General features: G+C 31.3%; 1 protein-coding gene across 1 annotated transcript; it reads right to left on the bottom strand.

Annotated features, from left to right (window-relative positions):
- Window positions 1-8,060: 8,060 nt before the first annotated feature.
- LOC125837552 (uncharacterized) lies at window positions 8,061-14,236 on the bottom strand. The gene is made up of 3 exons (XM_049516648.1): window positions 13,658-14,236; window positions 13,410-13,551; window positions 8,061-8,218 (listed from the first exon to the last, which is right to left on the bottom strand). The coding sequence occupies exons 1-3, from the start codon at window positions 14,234-14,236 to the stop codon at window positions 8,061-8,063; spliced, it is 879 nt and encodes a 292-aa protein (XP_049372605.1).
- Window positions 14,237-18,756: the final 4,520 nt, after the last annotated feature.

Here is an 18,756-nt window from a genome sequence, read left to right as displayed (position 1 = left end):
TGATTAATGACTATTCCATGGGATTTATTCTTAGCATCGAAAAGACATTGAGATGGGAACTCTCCCATTAGTATAGGCCAAGTTTCTAGTAGAAATCTCCCTATTCCATAACTATGTGCTACTATAGGTTGTCTTAGATAGACATTAGCTAGTAGATCCATTTTAGCTCAAGTTTATGGTTCTTACCTTGGCAAGTAAGGACATCTCTTTTTGCTGTGGGATAGGCATTGGATTCCATGTTATAGCTCACATGGTCTATGTCGGTTAATGGCAAACTTCCTACAATAATAAATTGATGTTACTTTCTAAAGTATCTAGCAAGTATGTTAAAGATTTTTAGCTTGCATTGACCATGTCTATGATTTATGTTTTCTAACATGTTATCTTATGATTTAACTTGGTGATTGTATGTGATGTAAAGTCCTTTTTAGGATAATTTCTGAACTCTTATGCATTGATATCATACTTAGTACATTGCATGCACTAATGCATGCTTGTGCCTACATTTTTTCAGTAATGTAGGGTCCGACGCTCCTACCTCTCTTACTCGTGGCTAGTTGATCCCTTTGGGATTGTGAAGATTGGTGAGTCCTCAACATCCGAGGACCAAGACTCTTTTATTGTTTTTTGGATTTCAATTTTCTGACTTTGTATGTGTTACGTCCCAATCACTTTCCTTATGATGTATTAGATGTTTTTGTGACTTATGTTACACTTCCGCTTTTGTCAAACTCTTTAGGATATAAGACTGTCTCTTGAATTCATTAAAATATTATTATCTTGTATGATGTATGGTAAGTGGCCTGTGTAGGGCCTCTCGGGATCCTATACGCCATGTTACACCTAGGGTATACTTTGGGTCCTGACATATTCCTCCCTAAAGGGAAATAGACTTTGGTATTGACCTTATCTTAGATATGCAGCCTATCTATATTGCTCCTTACTGAATGGCCTTGCCAGAACTTAAAGAGTTAAAAGATCAGTTAAAATTCTTATTGAATAAAGTATTTATTAGATCGAGTATCCTTCGATATTATTTGTTTGAAAGAAGGATGGTTCCCTCCGAATGTGCATTGGCTATCAGAAACTGAATAAGGTTACCATTATGAATAAGTATCATATTCCAAGGATTGATGATTTGTTTGATCAACTCCAATGAGTGAGTTACTTCTCAAAGGTTAACCTTTAGTCGGGTTATCACCAATTGAGGTTGAAGGAAAAATGACATTTTGAGGATTGTTGTTTGAACCTAGTATGGCCATTATGAGTTTTTGGTGATGTGTTTGGGGTTGAATAATGCCTCGACGATATTTATGGATTTGGTGAATAGGGTCTTCAAGAAATATCTTTACATGTTTGTAATTGTATTTATTGATGATATTTTGATTTACTCTCAGAGTGAGGATGAACATGTTGAGAATTTATGGATTGTGTTGCAGATTCTCAAAGATTGGGAATTGTATGCTAAGTTTAGCAAATTTGAGTTTTGGTTGAGGTATGTTTATTTCCTTGGCCATATTCTCTAATGTGAAGGTATTCAAGTTGATCCTAAAAAAATTGAGGTTGTTAAGACTTGGCCACGACCTTTGTACGCTTAAAATATATGGAGTTTCTTTGGGTTGGCTAGTTACTATACAAGGTTTGTGGAGGAATTTTCCTCTATTGCTTTGCTTTTGACGAAATTGACTCATAATAATGGAAAATTCTTATGGTTGGAAGCTTGTGAGAAGAGTTTCCAATAATTAAAATATAGACTCACTTCAACCCCTATTTTGATGTTACCAGAAGGATCAAATGGTTTTGTAGTTGATAACGTTCAAATATACTTCTTGAAAAGAAATATAAACGATCGTATGCAATATATTTACCCAACTATGAGTCGGGGTCGATCCCACAGAGAATATGGAAGAATATTGTCAATAGTAAATATTTAACTCGATAGTCGTTATAAAAATGGGGGATTTAAATTGAAATAAAATAAAATAAAAACAATAAAAAAATAGCCTTGAACTAAGTATTTATTTATATTCAGATTATTAAAAGTAACTAGGAATGTGTTCCTCATAAGCTCATAACGCAGTAATTCTAATAATAGTAATCCTTTTCTAGTGTATTACATGCAAAGTGATAAGTTAGGTATCTCTAAATCCTTGGTCCGGCATCTAGAGAATTTCACCCCGCACCTTGGTCCGGCTACGTGTGTATAATTTAGTAACCCTTACCTTTACCTCATAGTAGACATCATAATCGATGTTTGGCTTAGTTATTACTTCGCACCAATCGACACTAGCCTATTAGATAGTATCACACTAAATCTATGTTAATAATTCTTTTCTTGTTAATTACCTCCTTGGTCCGGCAAGTAGTAACAAGGCGAGTTCTAACGTTGGCCACCATTAAAAAGACTTCTAAACGAAAGAATTATCAATGCATGCAAAATACTAGTCAAGAATTGCTTATTTACTATTCATACTTTGTTAATCGCTCATGGTTCCCACAACCCTAGTTATGAAAGTTAGCTACTCATTATCTCAAAAACACAATCAAAATTTATTAAAATAAATATGCTTGTGTTAATCATAAAAAGTTAAGAACAATAGCTAAACTATCTTTTATTAATCACGAATACAAATAAATAATAAAGGAGAAGAAAGAATAAACCACAATTCTCCGACCTCCACGGCGGCTCTTCCAAAGTTCCTAAGCTAGAAGAAAATTTATATTATATCTTGTATCTTGGTTCTTGGCTCCCCTTCAATAATTATTTCTATGCACTATTTATAGATGTAGGAAACCCTAAATAAAATAATTGAGTCCAAACAAATTAGGAATCCAAAACCAAAAGGAATTGGATTCCTTTTTCTCCGACCGCGTGAGCTATGTTGCTGCCGCCTCAATATAAATTGTATGCTATTCACTTGCTGCCACGTGGCAGCAGCAAGCATCAAATTTCAATTTCCTCAATTTCAGCCGCCGTTTCCTTATATATATAAATATATTATTTTATTAAATTTTATTCATTAAGCTGTCTGCTTGATTTCCTTCTTCAACCTTCCATCTTTAATTCGTTTTAGCTCCAAACTTCTTCATTTTCCCACCAATTTAATCCTACAAATAAATTATCCCACTTAGCACAATTCATAAAATTGATACTCAAAAAGGACAAATATAAATAATAAATGTAAGGAAATAATGATTAAAAATATGTATTTTTAGCCTCACATCAGTAGTGTATTGTGATGCTTCACAGATTGGTCTAGATTGTGTTTTGATGCAATATGGGAAAGTAGCTTAGGCTTCAAGGAAATTGAAGATGCAAGAGAAGAATTATTTGACTCATGATTTAGAGTTAACGGTGGTAGTGTTTGCTCTAAAGATTTGGAGGCATTACCTATATGGTGTTCATGTAGATGTGTTTACCGACCACAAGCGCTTGACATATGTGTTCACTAAAAAGGACTTGAATCTTCACCGAAGGAGATGGCTTGAGTTATTGAAGGATTACGACATGAGTGGTCTCTATCATCCAGGTAAAATGAATGTGGTGGTGGATGATCTTAATTGGCTATGGATGGGCAATGTTGCTCATGTTGAGGACTATAAGAGGAGTTGGCTCGTGATGTTTATAGATTGAGCCGATTGGGTGTTCGTTTGGTTGATTCCAATGAAGGTGGAGCCATTGTTCAAAATGTTTGGAATCATCATTTGTATCGGATGTGAAATCTAAGCAAGATCTTGATCAAGATATGGAGGATTTGAAGAAGTTTGTTTCTTAAAAAGCAATTGGGATTTCTCCCTAAGGGGAGATGATGTCGTTTGATATCAAGGTCGGTTATGCGTTTCGAATGTTGATGAGTTGAGAAATTATATTTTGACATAAGCTCACAGTTCTTGACATTCTATTCACCTGGGATCCACCAAGATGTACCGCAACTTGCGGGAGGTCTATTGGTGGAATGGGATAAAGAGGGATATTGCAGAATTTGTGGCTTTATGACCAAATTAACAAGTGAAAGTTGAGCATCACAAACCAGGTGGTTTAATTGAAAATATTAGCATTCCTACTTGGAAATGGGAATATTTGAATACATACATGATTACAGGCTTACCTCGTACTCATCATTAGTTTGACTTGATTTTGGTAATTTTGGACCGAATGACAAAATTAGCTCACTTTCTACCCCTAAAGACTTCATTTTCAGCCAAGGAATATGTCAAGCTTTATATTCATGAAATGGTAAGGTTACATGGAGTGTCCTTATCTATTATCTTCTATCATGGTACTCATTTTACGTCTCAGTTTTGGAAGTCATTACAAAAGGGTCTTAGTACTCAAGTGAAACTTAACACGACTTTCGACCCTCAAATTGATGGACAAGTCTAGAGTACTATCTAGACCATAAAAGGTATGTTAAGAGCTTGCTTGATTGATTTCAACGGTGATTAGGATGACCATTTTCCTTTAATCGAGTTCGCTTATAATAATAACTATTATTCTAGTATTGGGATGGTCTAGTTTGAGGCTCTTTACGGTAGGAGTGTAGTTCTTTTATTGGTTGGTTTGAAGCTAGTGAGGTCACTTTGATAGGGCCCTAGTTGGTGCATAAGGCTATACTTATTAGGGAAAGGTTGAAAATGGCTAAAGTCGACAAAAGTCTTATACTGATGTTAGAAGAAGCGAGCTTGAATTTAAATTTTGATGATTGGAATGATTTAAAAATCTTACATATGAAGGATGTGATGAGGTTTGGAGAGAAAGGTAAGTGTAGTCCCCGATATGTGGGCCCATATTAGATTTTGAGGTGTATTGGCAAGGTTGGTTATGAGTTGGAGTTACCTAGTGACTTAGCATCAGTACATATGGTATTCTATATCTCTTTGTTGAGAAAGTGTGTTGGAGATATGACATCCTTAGTGCCTTTAGAAATTTGAGAGTTAAAGAAAATATTTCTTATGAAGAGGTTCTGGTTGAGTTTTAGACCGTCAAGAAGTTGCTTCTGTGAAACTTCTTTAGAGGAATTAGTTAGTTGAGGGTTGGACTTGGGTGGCCGAAGATGATATGGTGTCTCGGTATCCTCAACTCTTTCACTGCGCTCCTATTCTAGCTTGAGGTATTAGTTTCTCATGGTTCAGTCTTTCAAACATGCATTTTAGTCATTCTCATGTTTCCATATGCATAGATGTTCATGAAAAACTTGTTTTTTGATGTTATGATTTAGCTTGGGTGATTCTCCATGTATATGTGCATTATGATGAGAATTGCATTCATGTTGGGGATGTTTGTTTCTCTCATACTCTATTGATTCTAGCTTGAGTCTCATTCGAGGGCGAATGTTCCTAAGGGGGAGATACTGTAACACCTCAGAAATTGGAAAGTTGGATTTAAAAGGGGAAGTTCAGTTTTTGGCACTGGTACTTTGATCGACGAATCCCATCTACGGACTATAGAAGGGCCTACGGACCGTAGAAAGTGAGTCATAGAAGTTGAGATGAGTTTTGGGAAAATTTATGTTTCTTAAGTTTGACCTACGACTTGAAAAGACAAGTCATTGGATGTTTGACGGGTCGTATAAATGACCCGTATAGTTGATTGAGAGTTTGATTTAAGACCCCAAGCCTATGGAAGGATTTGATTGGTCGTATGTCGTTTCACAGGTCGTAGAAAGCACCCATAAAAGGAATCTAGACTTGATGGAACTTTTGGACATGATTTTGGGTTCTACGTAAGTGGTCTACAAACCGTACAAGAAACTAAGGATCGTAAGATAGTTTTGTGGGAAGTAAAATAAAGTTTAGGTTTCTGAAGTTGTTCTACGGTTAACTAGTATGGACCGTAGAAAGATCTACGGACTACAGGTCCCAACCGTAGGTCACTTCCAACAGTTAATTCTTAAGGGTATTTGGGTCTTTTACTATGCATTTAATACCTATACTATGTCATTTTGTCCCTAATTTTAAGACCTATGACTACCTTTCAACTCCTAATTCTACCCAAACCCTCTCATTCTCTCAAATCCCCAACTCTCATGCAAGTTTATCCTCTCCAATTGTCTCTCAAGCCCAAGGAAGAAAGTTAGGTTTCCAAGCTCCAAGTCTCTTTTTTCTCCATTGCTCTTGGGTTTTGTTTATCAAGGTGTGTGAGGATTCATGAATGGATTGCATTCATCCATTGGGTCCCAAAAGATCTCCAAGTACCAATTCAATTTCACTTAATTTTGATTAGGATTCATGCAATCTCCATGGGTCTTATTTTATTTTGAATTAATTATTCAATTTCAATCTTCCTATGCATGTTTAGATTCAATTGCATATTACTTCAATTGAGTTCATGTGCGCCTATGCATTATTCATTATTTTGACTATGAATTTAAGAAGAAAGCTTATGATTTCATGAATATGATTTATGAAAGTTTATGCATGTTTTCTGATTAAGATGTTTATTGTCACACCCCTATTTTTTCAAATGATGTTTTGAAAAAAGAGTTTTTCCAATTAAAGCGATATTTTGAAACGAGATTATTTATTTTTAGAGTCGTCACTTGAAATAGAGTTTTGGTGCTCCAAGTCACCTTAATTTAGATCCCTCATCAAAAGGAAATAACTTTATTTTAAATTAGTCCGTGAACTAGAAAACCAGATAAAGAATTATGTTGACCGAGGAGAAGGTGTCAGTCCCGTGGGTCTAGCACAATCACTTTATTTACTTATATTTGGTTTGAATTTTTAATATCTTATGTGTATGGCCTTAAGAAAAACTTATTATCCACCTTCTTTGATTTATTTTGAACTGTTTAAAAGTGTCTCGTTTTATTAGTGTGTGGTGTATTGGTAGCAGCACTTTCCAACCTTACCACAAATTATTTATCATCACATAAAAAAATCTTAATGATTTTTTTGAATTAAAAATCCAAGACTATTCTTATGGAGTAAAATGTTTTTCTTTTCTATTTTATAACAAATTTAAATATAAAAATTGCATCACTCATGCTTTTCAACCATCAAAACAAATAAATAGACAAAACTTCACACATAAATCTAACAAAGAAATAAGAATATTTAGTTAATCCTCTAACAAATAGAAAGAATAAACCTGTCAAAACAAAATATTTGAATCATACCCAAGACAAATAAATCTGTGCGGAACATTATTTTTACTAATCAAGATTAAATATTATTGTACACTAACTAATATAGTTACTTTATGTTGAAAAACTTAGATCCTAATAAGTAGTTCAACTAACAAAAAGAAATGAAACTATTAAATAAAACAACGTTGGCATATAATTATTTTTTATTTAAATAACAATCAGATATTATATTAATTTACTCTAAATTTGATGAAGTAAGAAATTTCAACATAATTTCCATTATATCGTCAAGGAGTCATGATTAGTTAAACACATATAAAATTTGAGAATTAACATAGTACTATGCACCCTATCCAACCAAACTGATGAATACATGACCCGGATGCATAAAAATATTGATGCATTAAAAGGTTGTTGGCCCCTTTAATATCCGATGAGTCTTATCCATTTTTGATGGATGAAGGGGAGAAGATAGAGAAGAAGGACATGCACATTGTGGTATGGTATTGGTTCAGTTTCATTAGGCAGCAATATCATGCCATCCCAAAACAAATCAATACTCCAACATCCAAAGGCAGTGCTAGTGGGCACAATAGTTAAGAAGGAAAAAATCAATGTAGGTGCTATCTTTGTGGAAGATATGTTGCTATGGGCCAGGAAAGAGCAGAAATCTCTCCCTTTCCTGGTGCGTATTATGCATTTATATGAGAGAGCCGGAGATTCCTTTCGGGGGAAGACAAATGTGAGGATCAGACCGGCCTCCTCTGGTGATATTCGGTGGTTGAGGCGGGGTACTTATAGGATGGAGGGCCAAGGACGAGTTGGCCGAGAAGACATACGAGGAGGAGTTGAGGAGCGACGAGCATGGGATTGCTCAGACATTGACTGAGATGTAGGAGACCAAGGAGATCATTCTTTAGACGACCCTGGAGCTATCCCTTTTGGAGAATTCAATGGTTGGTTCTAGTGCAGTCACTTCAAATTTCCCCATCTCTTCGACTGCTGAGATGGGCATTGATGCCCAACTGAGCCTTCCCTGCCGCCTCCAGTGATCCTATTGCCGAGTACTAATTCCCCTATTGAGGCTTCCCAGCCTGAGACTCCAGATGAGAGTGTTCCACGTGCATATCCTGTCAGGAACCCTTTGATCTCATCCTCCTCGTAACTTTGTTATATGGTATTAAGGACACTACTGTATTATTTTGGTGGGGTGAGGGACCTTGAGCCAATAGTCCCCTTTTTGATTATATTTTGTTATTTTGAGTTTTGAATAATTGTAGTACTTTACTTTTATTTTTATTATATTGCTCTTTCAGTTAAAGTGTGTCTCTTGTTTTTATTTCATTCTCTCTTGAGTTTGCAACTCCCATGAGTTTAAAATAGTGAAATGCTTCGAGGTTTCATTGATAAAAATTTGAGGATCGATTGTATTTAATATTGATGTATTGAATAGTACTCATGATGAGCATGTTGTATAATGTTGGTGTTGGGAAAATGAAATCGATGTGGTTGCACTTTTGAGCGATCTCTTTGAAACTTTGATTGACTAGCTGTATTTTGATGTGAGCCATGCAATGAATATCACATGTACATTTTTTATCTTTTTTGAGATATGCTAAATGAGTTTATTTTGAAGTGCTATGTGTGGTGTGGTCTTACTTGAAAGCATGTTTGTGGAGTCCTAGAATTTGCCTTGTTAGTCCAATTGTTTAAATTTTGGTCAATGATCTTGGGAAACAATTCAAAGAGGGAACCCAAATGTCCATACTCCTTTGTGACTACCTTGTGAGGGTGTGTATCTATTTTGGCACAATTTGAGCTTAACCGATTTGTTGGCAAAGACCAAAATAAAGCCTGTTGAACCAAATTTTCCCTACCTTCTCACCAAAAATCCCTTTCAAAGAACGTTATGTTTGGATAGCCAACTTAGGCCAAAAGCCTAAGTTTTGGGTGGAAAGGAAGGAAGAATGAAAGCCAAGTGTGTTACACCCCGAAAATTTCGAAGCTAAGGCCCGAACCACTCTTTAATTGACTGTAAAATGGAATTTGTTATGACCTAGGGGTACACCCTAGATGTAGCATTAGCCTATGATACACCGAGAGACCCCATACAAGCCACTTAGCATACATAACATAAGAAATAGAACAAGAGCGGTAAAACAATATTTCAAGTCCAAGCATTTTATAAAACAAAGCCGAAGTCTAAAACACTTGTCTCAATAGCCATTTACTACAATAGAATAAAATTGGGCCTAGCCCATACATCATATTCAAAACTGAAAATAAGAAGGAAACTAAGAACAATGAAAATCTGTCCTCAAAGCAAGAGGACTCACCAAGCTCGGGAATCAACAAAATCAACCTCTAGCCATGAAACTAAGAACCCTGAATATCGGACCCTACATTTGGGGAAATATAGGCAAGAGTATGCGTTGGAACAAAACAATGTACCAAGTATGATAGCCATGCATAAACCATTTAAATCATGCTAAAATGGGACATTTCATGACATGCAATTAACCAAGCTAAAACATGATATAAGAAGGTTAGAAAACATAAATCATAAAACATGGTCAATGCAAGCTAACAACTTCAAAACCTTTGAACACATACGAGATACTTCTTGAAGTAGCCTTAGTTAATTATTAATGTGGGAAGTAGCCTTAGCCGACATAAATACCATGCAAGCTATAACATGATCCCTCGGTGTCTCCCACACCGAAAAGGGTTGTACTACTTGCCAAGGTAAGGACCATGAACTTCTAGCTTAAGTTGATCCACTAGCCAATGTCTATCTAGACAATCATCCTATGGGCGAACATACGTAAGGGATAAGGAGATTGCTTCTAGAAACCCGGCCTGTACTAATGGGAGAGCTTCCATCCTCTCGGTGCTAAGCATAAATCTCACGAAATAATCATTTCTTACTTGTTCTCATTATCCATGGAAGGTCATGTCATCTTGCAATTCCAAACTAAGTCATAAGTCATCCATGGAAGGGTACAATTAAGTAGCTAGATTTCATTAGGATAGCTCTTTATCTTTGATTTAATTAGGTAAGAATACCTTACAACCTTACAATCCTTATTATGTGAGAAAACCTTTAACAATCATACTTTCACGTGTTTATGAGAAAATCCTTTCAACTGCACAACCACAACATCATCATTGATACTTTACTTTCAAAGCATCCTTAAAACATTTACATAGATTTCATAAGAACATGCATAATCTCATAATTCACCTTTCAAGGTTCAAAATTCACTTTCAATCACCACATCTAGAAAACAAGGATTAGATAAGGATTTCATCATAATTTACGTGATTCTATCACTTCATGCTTTATTTCATAAAACTCCTCTTTCATAAGCAAAGACCCACATCATATCAACATAATTTGGAAAACATGGGGTTTCATGGGTTCATGGGGAAATCATCATAAAATCATGGTATTTCATCAATTCATGCATAAGAGATCATAATTTAATCATTTAAGTCAATAATCAAGAGAACCCATGGCAATTGAAGAAAATCCTAACTTAATTGGGGATTTCTAACTTTGAAAATAGGATAATTTGGGAACTACATGGATGAAAACTATCATACAACAAATTAGCCTTTTAACAACCATTTCTTAACGAAGGGACATAAATTTTGTCGTTATAAGTATACTTATAGCGACTGAATTTTTACCCGGTTGTTAAAATTTAAGTTTTACTCAAAACTGACAAAAGAATAATATTCAGTTCTTATAAAATACTAGTATACGTACCCGCACGTTGCGTGAATATTATAAAATGTTAAAGTTAAAATTTAAATTTATTTTTTTAATTTATTATTTAAATAGTAATTAAATATGTGAGATGAGGAACATGTATTATTTTAAAAAATATAAAGAAATATATATTTTTTGAAATATATGAACAATATATAAAACTTTGACTGAATATTTAAAATTTATTTCGCGTCAAGTTATTAAGGACATTTGAATGAAAGCAAGCCATGCTATAGTAAAAGTACAGTAAAAGTTTCGTAAATTTAAATAATGCACAACTTAAATATATTAAAAAAATTATACTATAATTGATTTACTATAAATATGTACAATAAATTTTGAAGAAAAGAATAATACGTATTAAATAAAAATTAATATAAATAATAATAACTACTAAAAACCTAATATAATTTGAGATTAAATTTAAAAATGTGATATAAATTATATTTATTATACTCTCAACAATTAAATTAATTTGAAATGGAGGGAATAAAAATAATTTATTAATTTAATAATGTATTAAAGTAAGAAGTGACAAAGAAACAACTTTTTAGGAATATTGATGCGCGTGCCTTTAGTATTTATTTATTGCAAGTCATTTATGTGTGTATTTGTATCTATATGTATTTATTTGTTTTATTAAAATCTGGCCAATATTAGTGAATTTGAAAAAAACTAAAATAAAATCTACTTTTGGACAACCCACCAAAGTCCAAAGGTGTGTGCAAAAGGTAATATATATTTCTAATTGGAAAGAAAAAAGGAAAAAACGAAAAAAACAAACAAAATGGATCTCTTTGGATGGAAACTAAAATATGAACACAATTTTCTAGATTTGGAAGGTGAGGTCCCTCTTCCGAGTGTGGATGGACAAAGATAATATAGGGATTCTATAAGCTTTTAGTGTCGATCTTCGCTAAGTTTCTGCGTAATTTGTCAACGCTGTGAGTGCTCTTTCTTTCATCTCTTTAGTAAATCTTCGATTGTCCTTTCTACTATGAATCTCTTCTGCAAAATTATGATAAAGTTTATTTTACAATTTCAACATTTGAACATGCAAATGATAACACAGCATAAAATTGACTTTCTTCAAGTAGGTTAAGATTAATAGATATGGCATAAAAGAATTGATCGGAGTTGTTTTCAGATCTAGCATCGTTCTGTAAAAAATCCAATGTTCTGTGAAATGGTGAGTTAAATGTTTGACATTTTTTATATTGATCCTTCTTAATGAGAACTTCCATTGAAGAATATATTAGCATGAAGTAGTTCTTGTTTTGGATTTATTTTTATGAGATTTATCAGGTTATGTCTCCTTCAGATTTATTTGGGATCGTAAGATCTGAGTTAATAGTTTATATTTAATTTAAATTATAAAGTAGTAAATGCATGTTATTTCAAAGCTATAATAAGCTTATGTTGATACAATTTTTGGTAATTTATTTGGAGATTCAGAGATTTCGTATATGATAATCTCAGTTTTAGTTTTCCTAGCTAACCGCAGTAACTTGTACTTGACAATTTTTAATGTGAATTGTTTGAACTTTGAAGCAATTAGATTAGCTATGTAAGTAAAAAAATGAGAGTTCATTTCATGTTAAAAATTGCTTTATTTAAAATTATAAAAGGTTGTTATTATAAATAGTTAGGTCAATTTAAAAAGTAGATATGATAAGTAGAAGCACAAGTTGTTAAAAAGATATGATAAGTAGAAGGTATTTGATTGTAATTGAAATTAAATATTTATTAAATTGTGAGTTTAAGGGATATGTTGATTTAGAATTGGTGATGTATCCACAATATTGCACATTGTACATGTTATTAAAAGCTATCGACATAGTTTTTTTTGTATATATTATCAGAAAAAGTTATCATTTTCTTGTTCTCCAAATCATAATTTGAAAAAATTACCTTTATAATATAGAAACTTGTCACTTTTATTATTTTGAGAATGAGTAAAGTTAAAAATTAGTAAAGATTGAAAATGTGTGAAGACTTATAATTTATTTGTACTTTAAATATGGATAAAACTATCTGATAACTAAGAAGTTTTATTTATTATCCATGTTTAATAGTAGTATTAATATATAGATTTGTGTAGTTTATGATAATTTGAACAATGTTCTAATACAATTTCATTCTTAATGCATTCCAACTGAATAAACTTTCCTACTATATTTTCATATATGCTTTGTAATAAGTGTTTTGTAGATGACGAAAAAGTTGATTATGGGAAGAAATTTTATCTGCTAGTGTATTGATGGCAAATATCAGTGATTATAGTGAGCTACTTAAGGTTAGTACATATCTACTATTGTATATTTCAAAGTAATTTGGACTTTCTTTATTTTTTTTATTAATGTGTACCTGCTTAATGTTAACTTAATAAGTTAAAATACATAAGTATTGAAATCTAAAACAGATATAACAGTTATTGTAACAAACACAACAAAAAATCTAGTATATATATAGAATTACAAAATACAATGTATGTCAAATTAGATTTTGGAATACTTCTTTATATACTACATTTGTAGCTTCATTACTTATTTGCCCATCTTCATCGTAAGAAAGTATTTGTAAGCCCTTTCTATTTGTCACTCTGGGAAGAGCAACATAAAATTGTCCATGTGTAAACAATGGCTTCTTCAGAATAAGCCCACATGAGATAAAGAGTGTTCTTGAATCCTATTGATTGTCATAGAAAATGATACAGTTATAGGAAAATGTCTTCTTTGAAACTTAAAAGGAATTCTAGAATCTGAAGGTGTTAAAGTCATTTTGGAATAAACACCTTCTGGCCAACCATCTCTCCAGATAAAACCTTTGCTTCAATTACTTGATTTCCAAGTTTAGTAACAATCAATCTAGTTCCATTACATAATCCTGCTGACTGATCAATATTTCTTAGAAACATCACTGGAACCCCAACCTTTAAATTGATTGAATGATTTGGAACGACAGAACATTTAATATTATTCAAAAATTTAGGAGTGTGTACATGTTCTAAAGCTGAATAAGTATGATCAGACCGACAAATTTTATCAGATCTTAAATATGATTTATCAGGATTATGATTAAGGGTGATCATATACTGATTTGATTCAACCATATCAAGAGTTGGAGCAAGAATGGCTCTTTGTTGAAGGTACTCGATATCATTGCAACTAGTGATGAAATCCGGATAGGCACTTTCAATAATAAATTGTATTGGATCAGTATACTCATTTATTAGAAGATCATTTGGTATTAAAACTTTGTCTATTCCATGAATTGAACTTCCAATGCTACCATCCCCAACTTTCAAGATCCAATTAGAAAAATCTCTCAATTCTTCCAAATGTGTATCGTTCGCATTGCGTTGCAACCTCATATTCTTTGTTAGAGTCAATAGTTGACAATGTGTCCATAAATATGATGAATTTACAGTTGCATTAACAATATCTTGTCTGGTACCTTTTGGGATAACGGGGATAGCAGATTGGAAAATTTGCTATTTTGATCATACTTTATCTACTAGATAAATGAAATTCAGCAACAGGTTGTTTATGAGGAGCTTTACTCCACATATCACATAGTTTAAAAATAAGCTTTTGAAATATGTTGAGATAAGTCATGGCCCTTTTGAAAAAAATTGCATACTGTTTTGAAAACCCATTTAACCTTTAATTTCTTCAGCAACTTCATGATTTTGCTGTTAAAGTTTCTGAAGCCTAAGAAATTTGGTTTTAGCAAATTTAGTGAAACTACGAGTATAATTGTATATGTTAAGGCAAGTAGTATTTCTCTTTTAGAGCTTGTCCATGAGATCAAAAATAAAAATATTGATATTGAGCATCCTGTATGACCCTTCAAAGGAGTAGATATGGATCTTTATGTGGTAAATGGTGGCTCTTGAGGATTTGTTGTTGCACATCAAGTTTGTGAAGCAGAACTCAATGGTTGTTAAACATATATATTGGAAGAATGAAGATGAATTGCTTGTTGTTTGGTGAGTTTAAAAAACATGATTTTATTTATTGGACACCATAATGGTGTAGTTTATATTGCTGGAACTTACTATAAGTGTGGATACTTAAGATACTTATAGGTGTTTTTTTTTTTGTCAAATTTGAGCTTTAGCATATCTGATTTCTATTCTGAATATATCAGTTCAGAAATTGGGATGAATCCACCATATTTTTCGCCAAAGTGTGGCATCTTTTTTAACACAAGGGAATAATGTATGTCTCTTAAATTGTACTCACGTATTTGTACAAATCGGCTAATAGTGTGTTGTTTACATTTTGTATGAAGTAAAGTTAAATTTAATGATCCTACCGTTACTAATGAATTTAAAAATATAAGTCGCTTCATAGAAAAATAATAATAATAATAATAATAATAATAATAATATATATATATATATATATATATATATATATATATATATATATATATATATATATATATATATATATATATATATAAAAGATAGATGATAGTTACAAGATATGTAAAAGATACAACTCCTTTAGACAACTCATCAGTAATAGAATGATGTTTTTAGAACTTGTCTGGGAGTGCCTCTCATATTTATAGTCACATGATGAAATCAATATGCAAAAATATTCATAACATATAGTTTTGATATTATTTAGAATTATTATTAAAGAAAAGAAGAATTAACAACCTTGCAAATGTTGAAAATACATGCCTAAGTAAATATACATAATTTTCTAACCTGTCTTTCATGAATTCATTAGGTTGATGTAGATTAGGATTAATCCAGATTTTGGTTTGATACCAACAACTACGTACTGAGTAATTTTCTGATGATTGATATTATACAATGTCAAAATATTTATACAAAATAAATTTGTATTTTAAAATTGTATTACAGAAATTACAATGTTTAAACCTCTAAATTTGTGAGCCTTCATTAATTGACAAACCACATTCAAAGGTTCATCTGCAGATTTCGTGAAATGTGGTTGTATTTGATCCGCAAGTTCACCCCATAATGTTATTGACAGTCTATTTTTACTGTATTAATGAAATTTAATTACATTTTAATATATAAATGATAAATAAATATATATAATAATAAACTAAATTTCAAATAATTACTTATCATCTTCTAGAACAATATTGATGAAATAACTATTGTTATCTCCTTGCTGTATCTGTTGAATTGGTTGATATGAACATGTCCAACAACATCTGCAAAGAAGATACATTAGTAATTTTGTAAATTTAAAAGCTAATGAATGGAATAACATATCATTATTACCCAAAAGCTCCGTCTCATCAACATTGTGATAAATTGTCAATTGGTCAAAGGTGCGGATATTGAATATATCCATGTGAAATGAAGGATCTTGAATTTCCTTAATATTTGTAGTCAAAGTGAAGTTAAGTTTGTGTTTGTGTGTTGTTGTCTTAAATTTCATGATGTTTGGGGAAACCACAAAGTAATTCATTCGAAAAACACCAAGTCATATAGAATTTCTCTGAAATGCTTAATTACAGACTTTCAAGTGATGCATGAATACGATCGCCCTGAAATAAAACAAAATATTGTTTTATGATAATTTATATCGAGTATATAAAAACTATTTGTACGAGTATTATCTTTTCGTCCTGTAAAATTATCTCCAAAGTGTAAGGTATTTTTGGTTTGAATTTGTCAAGAACTATCCACAATCGAATAATACGAACTTTCAAGTTCCAGTGCATTGATTTGGATGTAATTTCTGAGATTGTGTGAAATTGCAAAGCCATGTATATTATTGAATATCTCCGAACAATCGCCAAACATTGTAAAGGTATGTAAAGTTATTTCTGAAAGATGTCTATATATAGTACGTGAATTTCAAGATGCAATGAATAATTGTAGTTAAAGTTTCCTTGTTTATTGGATGGTTATTGAGAAGTTATAAAACTGCTTGTATTTATCTGTAAAAATATATTTATTGTTTGATATAAATTTTAAATACAAAATAATGATATATTAAGACTTGTTACGTATTATATATACTTATCATCTATCTTGAATAAATGGCTTATAACATATGATGTTACAAGCTATACTCATCATCTATATTTATTAAATGGTTTATAACATATGATGTTACATGCGAATATTTTTGTATATATTAATTTAAAATTTATGCTTTTGTAATTAAAATAATGTATTTATAGATAGATGATGTAATAGTTAAGTAATGATTTGTTTTTGTTTATTTACAATGTCGTGTAGCTACCTTAGAATTTATAATATATGATGCTACAGGCGATACTCATTAGATAGATGATGTAATAGGTAAATAATAATTTGTTTTTGTTTATTTACAATGTTGTGTAATTACCATAGAATTTATAATATATGATGTTACAGGCGATACTCATCATCTCTCTTGATTAAATGGTTTATAACATATGATGTTACATGAGAATCTTTTTGTATATATTCATTTAAAATTTAAGCTTTTGTAATTAAAATTATGTATTTGTAGATAGAAGATGTAATAGTAAAATAATAATCTATTTTTGTTTATTTAAAATATATTGTGTAACTACCGTAGAATCTATCAATTTGTAATTAATTATTTATAATTTTTTTGTTTATTTACATTGTTGTGTAACTACCGTAGAATCTATCCAATTGTAATTATTTAAATAATTATTTATTATTGATTATTTAAAATTTAAAATTCTAAAAAATTGTGGTAATGACATGTGTCATTTTTTCTTCTCCATATATATATATATATATATATATATATATATATATAATATAGCTAAATAGAAAATAGATTTATTATTGATTATTTAAAATTATATATAGTTACCGTAGAATTAAATGGGTCTAAATATAAGTATTGAGATGTGTCTATATATTTAATTAATTATTGATTAATTAACATTATTGAATAATAACTTATTATTCTTTATTTAAGATTTTATGTAACTACCGTAGGGTTAATTGGGTCTAATAAATGTTTCTAATTGTAATTATTGACACGTGTCTATATTTATTTATTTAATTACTGATTATTTAAAATTAGTTAAATTTTAAAATTTTAAAAATTTGTGGTGTAGACATGTGTCATTAAAATTCGAATTATTGACATGTGTCTATATTTATTTATTTAATTATTGATTATTAATTATTTAAAATTCTGAAAATTTGTGGTGTTGACATGTGCCATTTTTTCTTCTCCTTTTATATATAGATAGATAAGACACTGATGTTGAAGCCGTAAAAAAGTCAAGCACAACTTTTCCCCACTATATTTTTCCGCAACTTCCATCACCCCCCTCCCTCCTAAAAATAAGAAATATCTTAACACGATCACATTATTTATTTTCTAGGTGATAACTCCCAATGTCCACTCTCTGCCCGTTGGATCCACAAACAAGCTTGCAATTTCTCTTTCATAATCAATGTTAAAAAATTATGAAATAAATATCAGGTGAGTCAAATTCTCCAAATAACTTATTTTCTCAATAGAATACATGAAATATGATTAATCTGATCTCTTTCATTTTTAACTTTATTGATCCATGTTTGTGATGTTTTTCTCTATTCATTTAGAGGGGTGGTGGGGATGGAAAATTATTAATGAATTAGATTGCTAAGGGGTAAAAATAATTGTATTTTGTTATCAGATTTTAGTATTTAAAATAGTGGTTAAATGTAAGAGATTCTTATTACACCATTAAATATCCCAAATTTTAATTGCATTATATAATATTGGGAAGAAGATGTAGAAAATCTGTATAGTAGACGAATTTATTTTACAGACCTTTACAAACCAAAAATATTTCTTGACCTGCTAAACAAATGTAATAATCCAGATTTTGAGTGAAAAAAATTCCTTACTAGAATAGTACTTTATTAATTAAATT

The sequence above is a fragment of the Solanum verrucosum genome, unplaced genomic scaffold (assembly GCF_900185275.1).
Source record: "Solanum verrucosum unplaced genomic scaffold, falcon-dt-bn FXZP01000131.1, whole genome shotgun sequence".
Classification (NCBI taxonomy): domain Eukaryota; kingdom Viridiplantae; phylum Streptophyta; class Magnoliopsida; order Solanales; family Solanaceae; genus Solanum; species Solanum verrucosum.
Note: the sequence above shows the minus strand (reverse complement) of the source record. Positions and strands in the feature narration are given on the sequence as shown.

Bases quoted from the DNA above. Each gene is read 5' to 3' on its own strand.
- LOC125837552 (XM_049516648.1), bottom strand. From the start codon at position 14,236: ATGAGGTTGCAACGCAATGCGAACGATACACATTTGGAAGAATTGAGA. The intron at 13,552-13,657 runs GTGTTTATTCCA...GACAATCAATAG, and splicing joins GAGAGATGGTTGGCCAGAAG to GATTCAAGAACACTCTTTAT. The intron at 8,219-13,409 runs GTAATGAAGCTA...GGTTCCTGACAG, and splicing joins CGATGAAGATGGGCAAATAA to GATATGCACGTGGAACACTC.